The sequence below is a fragment of the Vulpes lagopus genome, chromosome 20, assembly GCF_018345385.1.
Source record: "Vulpes lagopus strain Blue_001 chromosome 20, ASM1834538v1, whole genome shotgun sequence".
NCBI lineage: Eukaryota > Metazoa > Chordata > Mammalia > Carnivora > Canidae > Vulpes > Vulpes lagopus.
This window is the reverse complement of record NC_054843.1, coordinates 14,073,788-14,092,539: the sequence shown is the minus strand read 5'-3', so window position 1 is coordinate 14,092,539 and position 18,752 is coordinate 14,073,788. Positions and strand designations below refer to the sequence as shown.

The 18,752-nt window shown below is 36.4% G+C and overlaps 1 protein-coding gene across 1 annotated transcript; it reads right to left on the bottom strand.

The window, feature by feature from the left end:
• Window positions 1-14,281: 14,281 nt before the first annotated feature.
• On the bottom strand, window positions 14,282-14,833 carry LOC121479346 (keratin-associated protein 26-1). Its single transcript, XM_041734900.1, has one exon. It carries the CDS (start codon window positions 14,831-14,833, stop codon window positions 14,282-14,284), a length of 552 nt encoding a protein of 183 aa, XP_041590834.1.
• Between the last annotated feature and the right edge of the window lie 3,919 nt (window positions 14,834-18,752).

Genomic DNA, 18,752 nt, shown 5'->3' with positions numbered 1-18,752 from the left:
CACAAGGCCTATTTATTCTGTCTCCTGGCTAGCTCACCAGTTGCCAGTTCCCAACCTTCCTGGGAGCTTCCTGGGTGAAATCTCTAACTGAGACCCCCTAAGCAAAAGGCATGGAGACATCAAAGAAAAGGGAGGCCACTCCAAGTTGACAGATAGCAGGGGTGACTTTCCTATAAGGCTTATCTTGGCTACTGCAAGATGTATAGACCCTCTGACCCTGCCCATGAAATCTTAAAATTTTATCTAGAGGCCTTAACTGAGTTCAGTTAGATACTCACCTCAGAGGCCTCAACATCATATTTCTATCTCAAGGCTGTATCCTTAGGACAGTTTCAGAGAGTGGGGAAGGCAAGTGGAATGGACAGTCCACAGACAGGAGAGGGGATGGGAGCCTCCAATGCCCTCCAGCTTATGGTCAACTGGCAGTCATATCCTCTCAATGACATCACCCAACAGGGCAGATGGCCTGAACTGAAGACACAGAAAGTAATAGAAACACTGTCAGTTTCTGCAGGGACATACGGCAATTAATTAAAGGACATCAAGTTGCTGGGTCCTAGTTACCTGGTTGGCAGTTGGTGGGCTCACCACAGTTCTCTTGAGTGTAGTCCAGAAGCCAGGTTGGCAACTATTGATTAAACAGAGGCTACTTCCACAGACTATTCTTCTAGAGGAGAGGACAAGAGATCTTTAAAAAAAAAAAAAAAAAAAGTAATATAGTGATGACTCCCAAAAGAGATGGGGCTACCATTTCCAGAGCAGCAGTTGTTGAAAGATGTGAAGTTATCAGAGGGAGTTTCAGAAGAATTATAGAGACTCTCTCAAATGTGATTGTTTCCTGTTAGGCAAATTTTCTATATATCCTCTCTGCTTCCTGGCAGTTCCATACACACACTCCCTTCTGTCTTGCTGAGATGCTTTTACCTGACAGCATTACGTTAATGGTTGTCCAGATGCCAGTGAAAATACCCTCCAACCTTGTCATAAAGTCTTACTTGTTTTTTTCAATATTTCTGTCCCAGATATTTACTCTCATTCTTCCTATGACTTGCAGCAAAGTGCAGGGTCAGAACTAGCAGAAAGGGAATTCCTTCTCCAGAGTCTAGTCTAAGAGGGGAGGGAGAACATAAGTATTTGTATCCCTAAGTGGTAAAACCACATATCAAAGACGAGGCAAGGGGCTCACAAAGCAAGAATGACTAGTCATCTTTGATGTTTTCACAATTCTGGTTATCAGCAAAATGAGAAAAATATGCATGATGTGGTGGAATTTTATAAACAAAACTCTTCAAAATGAAATATTGCATTTATTCTGAAACTAAAACCAGGTTATGTCTACATGTAAATTCTCCATTAAAAAATACTGGCATATAACAGTCCAAATAATTAGAACACTCACTACCTGAGGTGAAGTGGCTTTGAAAGGCCTGACAGACTTTGCAAATGTTTCCATAGATCCCCATAACAACCAGTGAATCCATTAGGATTTGTTTGGAGGTTTGCCCATATTTCTGCTTTATTTCTGTTTAGTTTATTATTTCTTAAAAAAAAAATCTAACATAACCAAATCATGATATATTTTAAAAGCCTTGATATGTGTTTCTAAATCCAATTTTTTTTTAAAGATTTATTTAGCCATTTTAGAGAGAGAGAGAGAGAGAGAATGCAAATGGGGGAAGGGGCAAAGGGAGAGAATCTTCAAGAAGACTCTTCCATGATCTTGAAGCCTGACACAGGGCTCAGACTCATGACCCATGAGATCATGACCTGAGCTGAAACCAAAAGTTGGTCCTTAACTGACTGACTCACCCAGATGCCCCCCAAAGCCGCATTTCTAACACGGTAGATTATTAGACTTACCAAATGCTCAATACTATGGAGTATTGTTACTATTATTTGTTTTTTGCCAATTTGATAAGAAAAATGGTGTTATTATTGATCTAATAAAATTTTTGGGTAACTGATGAGATTTCCTATTTTGGTATATTTATATTAATAACTTCACCCTCTAGTTTTTGGATCTTGATTGTCAGTTTTAACATCATTTGTTAAACATATTTCATAATATGAGATTCTCTTATTCTCTTAAGAACCCAGAAGAATATGAGCATCTACAAAAGGTAGTTTAGATTATTTATTGACAAATCCAACTTTGCTTTGAAAAATATGGTGAGTTTTTAGGGGGAAAACTAAAGCAGATTCCTGGACCTATGACTTAGAGGCTTGTATTCTTAGTCATAATTGGCCCCACGAACCTGATTTACTTTTGCAGATGCCTCTACAAACCTGGTTAGGGACCTACTGGACAGGAAAATTCCTTAGGCATTCACCAATTCTCAAAGTCTCTAATCAGCCATGCCTAAATAAAATAAAAACAAACCCACTGCATTCCAGATTTTAAGGAACTCTTTTCCATTTTAAAAAGTTTATTGCTGGTAAAAGTTCTCATAGAACTTTCTGCAACTTTTAACTTTTCCAAACTTTTCCAGAAAATGTCCCCCTCACCCCCCAGTCAAATTGCTTTGCTGTTTGCTGAGTAGATTGTACAGCAATACATTAGATCAAAGCTTTATGGAGATCTGCTTCCAGATGCCAAAGCATCAACATGGTGGCAATACTGCTTGTTTAGAGACATACATGATTCAGAAGTTTGTCTATCCATGCAAATAAATCATGTCCAGTGTATAATAACAACTCAAAAATATCTGTTGAATACATGATGTTGAATAAATTGCATTTGGAGATACAATGTTAAAGATATATGTGGTAGCCCACCAACATAGTTTGAGATTCACCCCTGGGCCATCTTCCTTTATCCCTTTCAACCTCTCCCTCTTTTTATTTCTTTTTCTTCTTTTCCAACCTCTCTGCACCCGACTGTAGAGGAATAAGAAGTGTTGTATGTTACTGCACTTTCTTCCTAATAATAAATGGAATAATGGAGAATAGGTTTCTCTACAAGAAACAAGATGCCAAGTATGCTTTAAAATATAGCAGTCTTTTCACCCTGCAGCTGAGAAAGTTCTATAATCAATTCATAAATGTGTATTACAGATATATCTTGTAGGCCATCATCACCTCCAGAGACACAGCTTATGCTGACTTGACAATCCTGGATATTTATCAACCAATACGAATTTCATAAAGAAAATGGAAAAGGCTCTTCTATTAATGAAAACGAAGGCTCATCAATACAACTGCTGATGGAGTAAACAGGAGCCGGCAATGTGTTATGTGTGGGCCACCTAATATTTCCTTGAGTGTTCTCTCTTTTCCTTTGAGTTGTTAGATCTGACAATGGTCTATTTACATTGGGAAACAGAGGTAGTTTGCACTTGCAGATGGAATTTAAAAAAAAAAAAAAGTGGATAAGCAGCAAAATATTTTTGCGTGTCCTTTCAATGTGCCTCTGAAACCATTGGCCTTAAGTGTCTCAGTTGCTCCTCTGAAGGTTCAGTACACAATCCCTTCCTTAATGAGTAAACTCCATTTCCTTGGATCACAGAAATAAAAATATTTTCACATTTTCAGTGAAGTTCTGATTTGAAATCAGAAGAAAACCTAGTCTGCTCATCTAAGTATGTCCTATGCCATGGTCCTGACAATCTTTTCTTTCACCTCTAAATAATTGTCAAAGAGGCAAATAATCAAAGAATAACATTTATTATTTTAAGATTTGTTGTTTTTTTTTTCAAGGAATCATAGTGTCTTTCATTTGGATCAGAAAATAAGACAAAAGTAGAAGAAATACAAAACTAAGACCCCTGTGATCCTGTACTCACTATGAATGAGGATATTTTACAAATTTATGTCTAGAGTCAGATGATTAAAGAGACTTGTGCGTCAGAACCTGTGAGCTCCCATAATTGAATTTTCCATTGCTTTAAATTTTCACATGGGCTTATTTCCTAGAATCCTTTGAATGTAAAACTTTCTGTTTAAAAAAGGACATGTTAACATTTTGCTAAATGATTTGACATATACATTGTGCCAGAGCTGGTCAGCAGACCTGTGATTAAGAAAACAAAACATAGTATATTCAACACTGCATTGGTTCACAGGTATAATTTAAAAGGCTTGACACTATTATGCAATATAATGCAACACAATATAAAATAATGTAATAGGCATTAAATACTGATATGGTGTTTATCATTAACTTCACATTTAGATTAACAGTGTGAGACATTAAGGGATTTACTAAGTGGGATTAAATATGCTTTTTGGAGGTATATAGAGTTCAATGATCTTGTGATTAAATTATTATTAAAAAGTATGTTTGGATGAGTTTTCTAAAACTAAGAAATTCTAGTACCTGATTGAAAGATCTATATATCAGATGTCTGATTTGCTGCATTGTTTCTCCAGATTCAAGTGAGGGACCTTTATCAGAGCGGTATGCCTGACATTAGTGTCCACAGAAGTGCTGTTCCTCAGTTCACTTTGCTAGAATACAAACTGGGAAGATTTTCTGTTAGTTCATCCTACAACTTCTCAATGGCAGCATTTTTTATGCATGACACAATATGTAGGTTCCTTGTGTGATTAAGTAAACTGCCTTCTTATAACATCCTGGAAGCCCAGATGTCACATAAAGGGCATTCATCCACTGGGAAAAGGTCACTGCTTTACACAATGTAAAAATATCAGAGTATGCATAACACATGGATGCTTTCATTAACCCACAGGGTTTTCCTTAATTAATTGTATTTATGAAGGCAATTGCTAGATACCTTAGAGTATAAACAACATCGTGTTTTATTTATTTATTATTTATTTATTTGAGAGAGAGTGTGTGTGTGTGTGTGTGACTAGGGAGAGGGGCAGAGGAAGAGGGAGAGAATCTCAAGCAGACTGCCCGCTGAGTGCAAAGCCTGATTCAGGGCACATTCTCACTACCCTGAGATCATGACCCAAGTTGAAACAAAGAGTTGGAGGCTCAATCAAAATAAGCTACCCAGACACCTCTTTTCTTATTTAAAAAATTGATTGATTGATTGATTGATGATTGATTGATTGATATGAGAGAGATATAGAAAGAGAGAGCAAGCACAAATGGGGAAGGGAAAGAGGAAAAGAATCTCAAACAGACTCTCCTCTGAGCACAGAGCCCAACATAGGGCTCAATCTCATGACCCTGGGATCATGACCGGAGCTGAAACCAAGAGTCAAAGGCTTAACAACCGAGCCACTCAGGTGCTCCACATATTTTATTTTTTAAATAAATCTTTAGTTTTAATTTTTATATATTTTCCAGCACAAATTAAGTAGAGATAAAACCTGCTTTCATTTCTTTTTCTTTTTTTTTTTAATTTTATTTATTTTATTTATTCATGAGAGACAGAGAGAGAGAGAGAGAGGCAGAGACACAGGCAGAGGGAGAAGCAGGCTCCATGCAGGGACCCAGATGTGGAACTCGATCCCAGGACTCCAGGATCACTCCCTGGGCTGAAGGCAGGCGCTAAACCACTGAGCCACCCAGGCTGCCCACCTGCTTTCATTTCAATGTACAACCCAAACTTTTAACATCTGTATGCCCCCCAAAAAAATAGAAAAATGGGGCACCTAGGTCATGTAGGTGGTTAAACATCAAACTTGGTTTCAGCTTAGGTTGTGATCTAAAGGTGGTGAGAACAATCCTTGCTTCAGGCTCTGTGCTCAGTGTGGAGTCTGCTTGAGATTCTTCCTATGCCTCTCTCTCCTATGCACTCTCTCTCTATAAAATAAACACATAAATCTTTTTTAAAAAAATAGAAAAATTATTATGGCAAACATATTAGAAGTAATGAATATCTATTAACGACATATGTTTGTTTGACCAAGAAAGTACATTAACATATGCTGAGCAATTTCCCATACAGAAAAAGTAATGCAATCAGTAAAAAGGAGCAGAAATATCAAAATAATGGAGAGGGGAAAAAGTTGGACTTTAAACAAGCTTATGAAAATATTTAAGTACTGTCATGGTAAATATGTCAGAAAAAGTGCAGAATTAAGAATGTTTTCCTTTAAATATTTTTTGAAGTTGACAATCAGGGTTACTCTGACATCTCTCTCTATATATATTTTTTTCTTTTCTTTTCTTTTTTTTTCTGTGAATGTTAACCTTCAAAAGTGAGCAAGACATTCATAAGCATTGCTCGAGTACATTTGGCTTGAACCACAATAGCCAAAGGTATCAGAAGGTATTGGACATTGTAAGGGAGAGATAATTACATATTCTTACCAGCTAAAAAAGGCACTTCCATACCATGTCCCTGTGATTTCAAGCTATGTTTCTCATATCTGTTGGTTTGAGAGTTACCCACATGATGTATTGTTCTATCACATAATAACTCCAAAGGATCTATCTGAAAGTTCAAGCCCTGTTGTTGCTCTTTTTATTCAGCTTATTCAATAAATGTATAAATAACAGGCAGAGATGATGTTAAAACATCTGGAGGAGAATATAATTGTTTATTCCTGAATGGCCACTGACACATTCCACACAGCAAAATTCTGTGTTTTGCTCCTCCAGCTCCTCTTCCGCTGAAGCTTCTACCTTGGGATCCCTGGGTGGCTCAGCAGTTTAGCTCCTGCCTTCGGCCCAGGGTGGGATCCTGGAGACCCGGGATCGAGTCCCACATTGGGCTTCATGCATGGAGCCTGCTTCTCCCTCTGCCTGTATCTCTGCCTCTCTCTCTTTGTGTCTGTCATGAGTAAATAAATAAAACCTTTACCAAAAATTTTTTTTTAAAAAAGAATATTTTATCTTATGAAATCTTAGGTCAGAACCTAGTGTTACTCCAGTAAAACATGAGATTAGTCACTGTTTAACAAATACTAAAAAATATAGCTGAAGATTATTCTTAAAAGATCTTCTTGTAAGATAATCAGTCATTTTTATGTAATAGGAACCACTCTGAGTCTTACTGTCCCAGTAAGATGCTATGAGTCATTGTAAGTATAGGTGAAATACCTGTCTCTAATTGGACACCCATCCAGTTGTGTTTACTATACTTTTGGAAAATAACCAATGCTTGTTAAACGCAGTGTAGGTATACCCGATAGAGTTGATGATCGTATTGTTGGCAAGAGTGTCTAATAGATTGGCAAATATATTGTCAATTTCACTCGCTGCCCAGAAGCCACACTAATCTCATTCTGTTCTAGATCCTTCCCAAGTATGTGTCTTGGATTTTGTCCTCCATGCTCCAAACATCTCCCTCAGTTCATCACAGGATGCTCTTCTTCTAATCCTACTAGTTACAATGCATATGTCACTTTTTTAAAAGACAAAATGCTTCTGACCTTGTTGAAAGTAGCTATCTCCTCCTGTTTATAGTACTATTTTCATTCCTTTTATACTACTTTATCCACTCTAATGTTCTCATATTCTTGATCACTATTTACTATCTATTTCTGTCTCTCCCCCAGATTGAGTGTAAGCTCCAGAAGAGAAGGGATAGCATCTGTCTTGGTTTTTTTGTTTTTCTTTTTTAATATTTTATTTATTTATTCATAAGAGATATAAAGAAAGAGGCAGAGACACAGGCAGAGGGAGAAGCAGGCACCCTACAGGGAACCTGATGTGGGACTCGATCCCAGAACCCTGGGATCATACTCTGAGTCAAAGGCAGATGGCCAACCACTGAGCCACCCAGTCATCCCTGCATCTGTTTTGTTTATCATGGTTGCCGCAGTGCCCAGAAGAGAACTTGGCACATAATAAGAATTCTTTATTATGTACTGAACAATAATGTACACCAAATGCTGCAAATGTATTAGTCAACTAATGCAATGAAATATTGACAGAGTTGTAAATCTGAAGTAATTCTTATATTTAAGTAGACTTTCTCAACCATTTCAGGGGTAATATCCACCACCCTTCCACCAAAAAAAAAAAAAAAAAAAAAAGTTAGCAAAAGACTGGTTTGATTCAAATGATGAAAGGAATTTTAGCTAAGCAGCCCTACCACTGTATACATTCTTTTTAGATTAACTAAGGATGGAAATATGAAAAAGTTTATTTTATATCTTTATTTCTTCTCCACTCTTCTTTTCTTTATGTGAAGCAGAGTTTCTTACAAACATAATTTTCTTCTCCCCAAAGAACTTTTAACAAATTTTTGCAGGGGAGTTCTACTGCTGATGAATTCCCCAAAATTTGTTTGTCTGAGAAAAACCTTAATATTTTCTTACTTTTAAAGGATAATTTTATTGGATATAGGATTCTAGATTAGTGTTTGTTTTTTTCTTTCAATATTTTAAATATTTCACTCCATTCTTGCCTCCATGCTTTCTGACAAGAAGTACACTATAGTTCTTATCTTATTTCCTCTCAATAGTTATTTTATCTCTGGCTTTTTTGTTTTGTTTTGTTTCCCAAGATTTCACTTTGTTTTTCTGTGACTTAACTATGACATGAGAGGTATAAACATTCTTTTTGTTTGGTTTTGGCTTTGGTTTGTTTTTTTTTTTTTTTTTTTTTTTTTGGTTTGGTTTTGATGCTTCTTGATGTTCTTTGAGTTTTATAAATCAGGGGTTGGGGCTTTTCATTAAAGTTTGAAAGTTCTCAGACATTATTACCTCAATTAATGTTTTATTTTCCTTTCTTTCTTCTCCTTTTGGTATTCTACTTATGCCAATTATGCCAAAAGTATACCATCATTCCAAAATTGTCCCACAATTCTTAGAAGCTCTGTTATATGTTTTCTCTATTCTCTTTTCTCAGTGTATTTCAGTTTGGGAAGTTTCTATTGATCTATCTTCAAGCTCACTGATTCTTTCCTTGGCCATGTCCAGTCTACTAATGAGATGATCAAAGGCATTCTTCATTTTTGTATGGTATTTTTTATTTCTAGCATTTTTTTTATCCTTTCTTCATATTTTATCTCCACTCACATTAGCCATATATATGTTCTTGTATATTGCCTACTTTTTCCACAGGAGCTCTGAACATAGTAATGAGAATTACTTTAATTCCTTGTCCGATAATTCCAACAACTACATTATGTCTGAACTGAGTTTGATGCTTATTTTTTCTCTGGAGACAGTGGATTTTATTGTCTTTTGGTGTGCCTTAAAAGTTTGTTGAAAGTCAGACAAGATGCATAGGATGTTAGAAACTGAGGTAAATAGGTCTTTAGTGTGAGGCTTCCAATTAATCTGCCTAAGATTTTGGCTGTGTTAGATATTTTCCGTAGCTGTAGGTGCCTGAGGCTTCAGATTTCTCTAGTATTCTTTTTTTCATTTTTTTTTTTTTTTAATCTCTCCTTTTGGCTTTGGGCTTTCCTACATATGCTTCTCAGACAGAAGCTGCATCATGTAGCTCTTTTGACTGCAATCCACTATTATTAGGCTGCAGGGCTGTTGGCATGGTGATAAGGTAGGGGAGAGTGGGCATCTTCTATTATAATTAAAACTCAACCTTGTAGAGGACCTGTTCCTGAGTTTGACCTTCACACATGTTTCTTAGTTTTTGCACCTCCTCCCTGCCACTTAGGTGAAAGAGAAAAGCTCTGGGGAACTAAAAAGAGAGAAATGTCTTTTCCTCAGGTTGGGAAAAGCTCTAGCAAAGTTTTTCTTCTTGGAGAGTGGGGATTGTTATGGAGGAAGTGGCTCTGGGTATGCTGCACTAAGATTACTCTGCCCCTTCCTTGGATATGGCTGTAAGAGCATCTTCCTGGATTCTTCATTATGAGAAACTGATGGGGTTCCTGGAGGTAAAACACATGAAACATCAGACATCCCTAAAACTGTGATCCCTAGGATATACTTATCCTCATGCTGGTTCATACTCAGCCCCCTAGTGACTCAAAATTATTAAGTATTCCAACTGGGTTATGGTTTCAGCATGACTTTCTGCTCCATGTAAACAAGCTTCAGCTGTGATTCTCTGGATTCACTTGATTCTCCAAATTTTGAGAAAGCAACTTACTGTGTAAATTCATCTCTCTGATGGGTCCAAGAAAAGTCATTGATTTTCAAGTAGTCCAAATTTTTCTTGTTGTAAGACAGAAGTGATGATCTCTACATTCTTTACATGTTGGAGCTAAAACTGGAAGTCCACATGTTCCTTAAGAGTTACTCCAGTGGCGTCACCTTTTTCAATTTCTAGAAAATTTCCCTGTGAGAAATTATGTCTCAGTGGAGAAGGAAGAAACTACTGTTTATATTGAGAAGTGATTATACAGAATTAAGCCTTGAGGAAAAACTCAGATTCCAAATTCTATCCTCAAAATATCTGAACAATCTGTTAGACTAACACTGCATTTTTTCTTTTTGGATGCCTGATTTAAAGACTTAGCTCATCATTACTCAAGTTTAAATATTTATTTTTCCTCAATTTACTTCAGGCAAGATAAAGAACAAGATGATTCTCTCTGATTTTGAACTTCAGGGACAATGTTTCGTAGTTAGTTATGCTGGAGACCTAACATGTATTCTTGGTTAGAGTTCATATAGGAAGGGCAAAGCAGTATTTGAGTTCATGGTTTAGCAAAAGTAAGTTTGTTCTTGTGACAGCCAGTTTGAAGATGACAATACCCAGAGGATTAATTGCAATCAACACATTGGTGCTTGGATACTAATAAATAATTTATTTTTATGTGGAAGAAAAAGCTTAAGCACCTATTCTCCCCTTACATTAGCCATAGGAAATATATCCATGAAGCTAGAAAGCATCTAGCTTCCTATCAACTTATTTACTGACCTGAAATTGGCTTAAACAAACACATTTTTGTATTATAATCATAATGTAGTTTACTAGAGAAACATGCATTTTGAGAAAACTTGGAAATAAATCCCAGATCAGTAATTTACAATCTGTATGATTTTGTCTAAATTAGGAACAATTATAATGACCTACTGCACGTTAAAGTAATTAAATTAATTAAATAAGAAACATGATCCTGGGCTAGCAATACAAAATCATCACTTGCAAGCTAATGCATAAATATTAGCAGGTTCTATGTAGTCATGAGATATTGGGTATAGAATTTCCCTTAAAATCCTCCTGTCTGAGTTCTAAACTAGGGAGAGATGAGAAGTGTATACCTGGTTTCAGCCAAACTTCACAAAAATAACACAGAATAAGACTCCTCTGGAACAAAACTGAACATGTGCAATTTCTCATCAGTACTCTTTTAAATCTAAATACCTCTTTCCCTAGCTTCCACAGCTATCTAACCAAAATATAACTTATTTAAGTTCAAATCAACAAACATTTTCAGTGAGCTTAGTCATTATTGATACAAAGGCAGCCTTTGAAGACCTCAAAGTCTAGAGAAGAGTTCAGAAATATAAATAAAACAAGGAAAAATTAAGCATGATTTTGATGTAAGAACAAATAGTGAATAGAACAGAATAGAATCTAGATATAGACACATCCATATATAGATATTTGATTTATGAAAAAAAAGGCAGTAGGAAAAGGAGAGTCTTTTAGGAGAAGGTGGTGGTTCAACTGGACTTTTGGCCTCCTCTGTGTAACATACACACATCAACTTTACATTGATGTTATATACAAGTGCTGAAGGCAAAACAAAAGTTTCTAAAGTAACCACATAGTATAGTATCTTCACTAATTTGGGGCAAACAGAGATTTCCTAAATAGGAAACTAAGAAGTACTAACCATAAATAAAATATCGATATATTGGATTAACTTGAAATAAGGAACTTCTATTAATCTAAAGACACCAGTAAGAAAGAGAAAAGATAAGCAAGGATGTGGAGGAAGGTATTCAAACTACATCTACCCCACAAAGAATGTAGACACTATGTAAAGAAATTCTTCATTCTGAACACAGACATATCAATTAAAAACATCCACAAAGGACACGAATGGACACTTTACAAAAAAAAAAAAAGGCAAGTGACAAAGAAGCATTAAAAAATATTCCTGATCTAATGAGTCATTAGGGGAATCAAAATAAAACCAACATTTTTCATAACAACATACTCACTGGAATAGCCAAATGTAAAAATACTGACAATTACAAATATTGATGAGGATTCAGAGCCATGAAATGCTCATGCTCAGATAGTAGAAATTAATATTGGTATAACTGTCGGGCATTACCTTGTCGTGGCACAGAATAAAGCTGAACAGGCACATCCCATGCAATTTATTAATTCACCCCTAAGTATATTACCCAATAGAAATACCTCCATATGTATAGCAAAAGATAGGTACATGAATAAAAGAGTATTCTATACATTATTCCTAACCTAGACTGTAACCAACTTGTTATGATCGTCAACAGCAGAATGGTTAAATAAATGTTGGTGTTTTACTACCTTGGGTATTATATGTATCAAAAAAAAAAAAACTAGACTACTGATATTTACAAAACATGGACAAATCTCACAAACACAGTATTTAGTAAAATAAGTCAGAAAAAAATGGGTAGATACTGTATAATTTCATTTTAAAGTTCAAGGATAGGCAAAACTAACACATGGGTCAGAAATCAGAATGGCTTCTTCTGTGGAATAATGATTTAAGCACAAATTAGTGTGTTTCATTTCCAGTACAATATCACTTAAAATTGTTTTTAAGATAAGCAGTCCAACAATGTCAACAATAGAAGTACGTCTGAGATAAAAACAGGCTAAGTCACGATTTACTCTTCAGGGTAAAGGGCAAGGAAAAGGTTGAGAAAGGCTTCAAAATATAAAGAGTGCAGCTGTCACAAACTTGAAACATCTAGGATAGACAGGCTGGTAAGGCAGAAGAATGAACTAGAATGGATTTCACAACAGTTGCATGAACATGAATATGTGAGGAACTGGCATTCCACTTCAGTGTCAGAAAGTCTACAGGGGAAGATGGATTCTGAGAACCAGGTGCATATGCCTTCTCTAAAGGAAACAGCTACTTGTCAGCCCATGAAGATCATTGTCTTTCTTGCATGCTGATAGTTTCCAGATATTTCAGTTCTCCAGAAATGTTAACATCATGCCTTTACAATTTAGTGTTTTTTAATTTGGAAAATATATACCCTACACATTTTACATTGAGTGAGGGAAAAATGTAGCTTTAATATAGATATGTCCCAGAATATAGACTTCTGGCAAAAACTGAGAGAGTTCAGGTTGATCTTGTCCAGCTCTTTCTTTCTTTCTTTCTTTTTTTTTTTTTTTTTTTTTTTTTAAGATTTTATTTATTTATTCATGAGAGACACAGATTGAAAGAGAGAGAGAGAGAGGCAGAGACAGAAGCAGAGGGAGGAGCAGGCTCCATGCAGAGAGCCTGACATGGGACTTGATCCCAGGTCTCCAGGATCAGGCCCTGGGCCAAAGGCGGTGCTAAACTGCTGCGCCACCTGGGTTGCCCTGTCCAGCTCTTTCTCTCTGGTGCAGGATGGTTTAAGATATAGTAGGTAGGCCATAAAATTGTGCTGGATAAACCAACAATTACTAAATGACATTGGTTTCTGTTTTTACAACTGAGGACAAGTTTTCAAGGTAGATTGATTAGAAGTGCATCCTGGCCTTGATGATGACATATGCAGAATGGTAGATAATTGTAAAATGCTGCATGTTTGAGGACCTATGCATAAGTCAGAATTGCAGGAGTTTAGTTTGGCAACCTTGAGAAAGGGATGAAGCCAGAGAGATGGCATGGAGGGACACAATGAGGGAAAACAATGTCATGGTCAGGGGTTTGCAATTTTATTACGTGGGAATAGAGCATAGGGACCCATCAAAGGCTTTCGTAGCAGGGGGACAGAGTTCAGTTTGCAATGAGAAAGGACATTTTGGTGGAAGTATGTTTATTGGATGGGAGAGAAAAGGAAAATGTTCCTAATCTTGCCTTCTTAAAGTCACTTCCACCAAGGGCTTTTGGGGTGTCTTAAGTATGCAGGATCAGAGATCTAGAAAGAAGTTTGAGGAATAAACCACTAAGCCATTCCCCTACTGTCAGATAAGAACATATGGTTGCATACCCCATGCCCTATTCATGAGCACAGTTGAGGTTGGTCATTTCTGTGTTCAAATGAAATAATGAAAGACAAACTGAAGAACCAGATTCTTAGTTCTGACTTAATCTCATTTATTGCAACATGAACCAAATAAATTCTTCCCACACCTGAGTGACAATGAACAGCATTGTAAATCAAATAATTTTATGCCAAAGAGCGATAAAAGGAAAAGATAAAAATATGAAAGGAGGAGCACAAATTACGTCAGGCAGAGTAAAAAGCAAGAAAAGGCACTACTAGGAAAGAAGCAAAAGTCCACAGTTTGAATTTCTGTCCTGGATCCTTAGCATGATTATTAACTGGAACAAGGAAGCTACTGCCCTCCCAGAGCAGAGCAAGATGGACGGCAAGTGCTGTACACATGGTTCAGAGGTTGGGATCCACTGAAGACAGGACGCAGAGGTCTGAGGCTGCTGGGTACAATGCTCAGTGTTTGAGGACCACAAGGCAAAGACCCCAATGGGCGGCATCCATAAGTGAAGAGGCTCAGGGGTCGGCCACTGTTGGACACATAGGTCAGAGGTCTAAAGGATACAGGGAGGCAGGAGCCAGAGACGTAGGAAGCAGCAGGAAGAAAAGTGGTTCCTTGGCAGGGTCTGGACACGTAGTAAGTAGTAGAAGGGTAGCAAGATGTTTCACAGTTGTTGGGCTCACAGTGGCCTGGCTGGCAGCTGGTTGATTCACTGCAGGTCTCCTGGCAGTTGTCCAGAGGCTGGGGATGGTCTTGACAGTTAGTAGGCAAGCAGACGACATCACCACAGCTCACACCGGTAGAGCAGAAGGCCATGGAGGGGGTGAGAGGAATATGGCAGGGATTTCTGAGAGATCCCAAGCTGTAGTTGGCAGAGCAGTTGTGGCAAGACATAGTGAGGTTTCAAAAGCAGGCTCTCGTCGAATGGAAAGAAGTGAGTGTCCCCCCTCATTTAACTTGATCCCTTATATATCCCTGGAAGGTGGTGATTGGGTACGCAGGCTCTCTTCCTCCTTCCTGTAGGAAGCTGCATCAGCACTCTCTATTATAGCCCTGAAAGGGGAGCTCCCACCTCCCATAAACCTGGATGTTCCTTCCATGGATTAAGTATATCTATAAAGATGTGTGACTGAATTTTAATAGGATCTCTCCTTAAAATATCCAATCAAAACAGATATGTACGAAGGTCATTCATGTAATCCAAGTATAACCACCACTATGTAAACATTCTTAGAATTCCTCTCTTGGAATTCCCTTTAAAAGTTGTAGCAAAACTCTCCGGGAGAAAAAGAAAAGAAAAAAAAAAAAGTGTAGCAAAATTCTTTGAAACTGTGGCAAATTATCTCTCTTTGAGGGGAATTCTATTCTTTTTGGAAATTGCCAATAGTAAGAAACTTGAATACAAGTATTTTGTAAAAGGAGGTGGAAAATCTATAACCTAAAGATGTGGAAAATCTATAACCTAAATGATTTGGGGCAGAAAAAGTTTAAAAGCAGTATAATACAGAAAATGTCAATGTGCCTAAATTTATGCTTTGCTTTATTTTTAGAATCCTGGTGGAAATGGCTTCCTACCAAAATATTTTTATTTTAAAAAGCGATACTCATTTTATGCATTTCAATAAACAGAGTCATGCTGAAAAGCTTGGTTTATGTTTAAAGTATTCTTACTATAGAAAAATAAGATGATTTCAGTTGAAAATATAAATACTACTGTGAACAACAGCAAATAAACAACACCCCTCCAAGAAAGTTGAACAGCATGACATTTTTTTTTAATAGTTAGTATAGGTTTATATATTTCATGCTTACTCATGTTCCTACCAAAAACTAATGTTCTTGGTAGAATAAAAAAAGAAGAAAGAAATAATGATTAGGACCTGGAAATGGGTTTGGTTTTGCTTCTTACATTGGTTCTGATATCAATTTCCAAAAAAAAAAAAAAAAAAATAGCTTCTAAACTGCTTTACATGGGAAATAACATTATATATATGAAATCATCATATATATATATGATATGTATATATATGATATATATATATACACTTTTCTAAGCATTAGTGCTTTCAAGGCTATTCCCAAAATGGAATATATTTTCCTGTAAAAATTGGTTTAAAAATGCTTCATTGTGTTTAGCTTCATCCATTCCACTGTATTTTTATATACCAACATATCTAGTGGCTCTAGTGACTACTTTAACAGGAATTTTAATTGCCTTGCTTGATCTACTTTCCAATTCCCTTTAGCTAAAAATTCAATGTAAATCACAACAATTTCTTTCATTTTAATGTTCAATGGATACACCCACACTTAATAAGTCTCCCTCCATCCAAGAGGAGCCAAATCTCTGAAACAGAAGATTGGTTTCTCTATGAGCCAATATAGGACTATGTTTGCTACCAGGGATAGAAATATGAAAAGAAAATGATATAGTCTCTGAGGTCTTGTACTAATACGTTTAAATTATCTTAGTATTTTAGGTCAGAGAACATTACCCTTTGATGATTTGTACCTGAGGAGCTTGAGGAGTTCCTCCAAACTCAATCTCCACCCCTCCGTCTTAGTCACCTGATACTCTGTACACATTGCTAGAGTCTTCTTGTGAAATCCTGGATGCATCAACTGAATGGCGTTAGTAATAGGTGCAGCCACTATATTTAACTGAATATTTATCTCATTTATATGTTGGTGTTCTTTAAGCCTGTTCTTCTCTAAAGTAAGCAAGAGCCCAAGATCAGTATCATTAGTACATCGATATATTTCTCTTTATGCATGTATATGTATCGTTTGTGTTGTATGTATATATGAATGTTTTTCCATGAAAACGGGTGTGGAATAAGAGGAAACTAGCATTCCTTTAGTGTCTACGTTGTGCAAGCCTGATAGTATGGAAATCCACACGTCACATCACTTTATCTTCACAATGCTTTACAGTCAATTTTACTATTTTAAGTATTCATATGAGAAAATTTGAAACATAGAAAATTACACTAACTGAGAAAATTTGAAACGTAGAAAATTACACTAACTGATACAAAAAAAATATTTGAACAAAGGGGGTTCAAACATTTGAACATTTGTTTTGGGGTCCTTAGCCCCCAAAGTGTTTTTGGTATCATTATCTGACATGGAATTATTTAGAAATATTTTTGTAGTATCATTTATTAATCATTTTCAATTAGCATAATTGCTCCTATCGGTACCATTCCATGGCATTATTGGAATATTAATAATAATCTATTTTTCAGTTTCATTTTTAGAACTCATTGAGATATAAGAAAAACTGAAATGGTAAACTGAAAGACAGTATAGTAGAATAATTTATTTTCTTGCTTTTGCCTTCTTATCCCATTCCAAAAAGTATCACCTTGAGTCTAATTAGTTTAGAGCACTACTGAAGACTCTCATTTTTTTCCTGTTATGTGTAGGTAACATTGCAAAAATATTCATGATATCTTAGAAGATAGGATTCCCCAAATGTAAGTTGCACCTTAATATAGCAAATGTTGAAATAATGCTGTTTGGTAGCGACTGTAGAGTTCAAGTGGCATAATAGATATCTCATTATCAGTCTCCTATAAGCTATAAGCAGGTTTCACACTCTTCTGACACAGAAGTTCAGGGGTAGACTGAGGAACAAGGCATCCTTTGTGCTCCCCCAGATTTACCCACTTTTCTGCTTTTTCTTCAATGAACCAGAGGTCCTTACCCTTCTTACTCTATAGGAACATCTCTGAATATCTCTCCTCTCTCTCTTCCTCTCTCTCTCTCTCTCTCTAACACAAAGGATCCTCAGACCATTGCAACAATATAGTTAAGACAGTAAATGATATATTTTTGTGTTCATTTAGTCAACAAATAGTTATTGAGCATTTTGTCTGAGCTAAACATTATGATAGATGCTGCCAATAATACCAAGATACTACTGATTTTTACTTTCAAATACACCCAGTCTTGTAGATGTGATAAGACAGGCCTCAATCCATGTCATTGTTTACGAAGTTCTATAAATGTTAGATAGAGAAGGGTAAACATTGCTCACTGACTTTACATAGAGTTTGGATTCGATATTAATTTTGGAGCATAGAAGGAGATGTCAGTGGGCTTGGCAAGGGGAAGATGCTTCAGGCTATATGGTGGCAAATGGCATACACGCAGAAAAAAAAATGACCACGTAGTGCTTTCAGTGGAGGATTCTTAGAGACAAATTGTAGCAACTAAACTTAGATTCACATGCTGAATCTAATTTAATCATCAAAGAAGCAGTTAAGATTTTGTTCTACAGGAATGGTGCTGTAGTACCTGATTTCAAGAAGAGAGTGCTATGATTAAATATTGGAAATAGGGAAAACCTATTGTAATGGTTTTCTCCCTTGTTCCACTAATAGTATGTCTTTTCATCCATTTCCCTTCCTGTTATCACTGCCATCCCTCAAGTTGGGTTTTGTTCCCCTTCAGTGAATATGAACATTTCTTACTGCCATATTGACTCATAATCACTATCATCTTCTCTTTAGCTTGAATATTGTATTCAAATTAATGGCCCCTGAATTAATTTCATCATATGACTCTTACTCAAAAACATCAATGACTTCTTTTTGTCCGTAGAGAATTGTCCCAACACTTAGTGAGCCTTCCTCTGCTTCCCAGTAGGGATTCTCTTCTGTATTTTGGGACTGTCTGTTCATGTTACTGCACATTCTTCCTCATTTCACATCCCCTCCTCATCCATGCTACCCTTCCTCTCCTTTGCTGATTCTTTGATTGTATCCATCATTCACACCACAGTTAAATTAGCTCCTTCTTCGTAAAT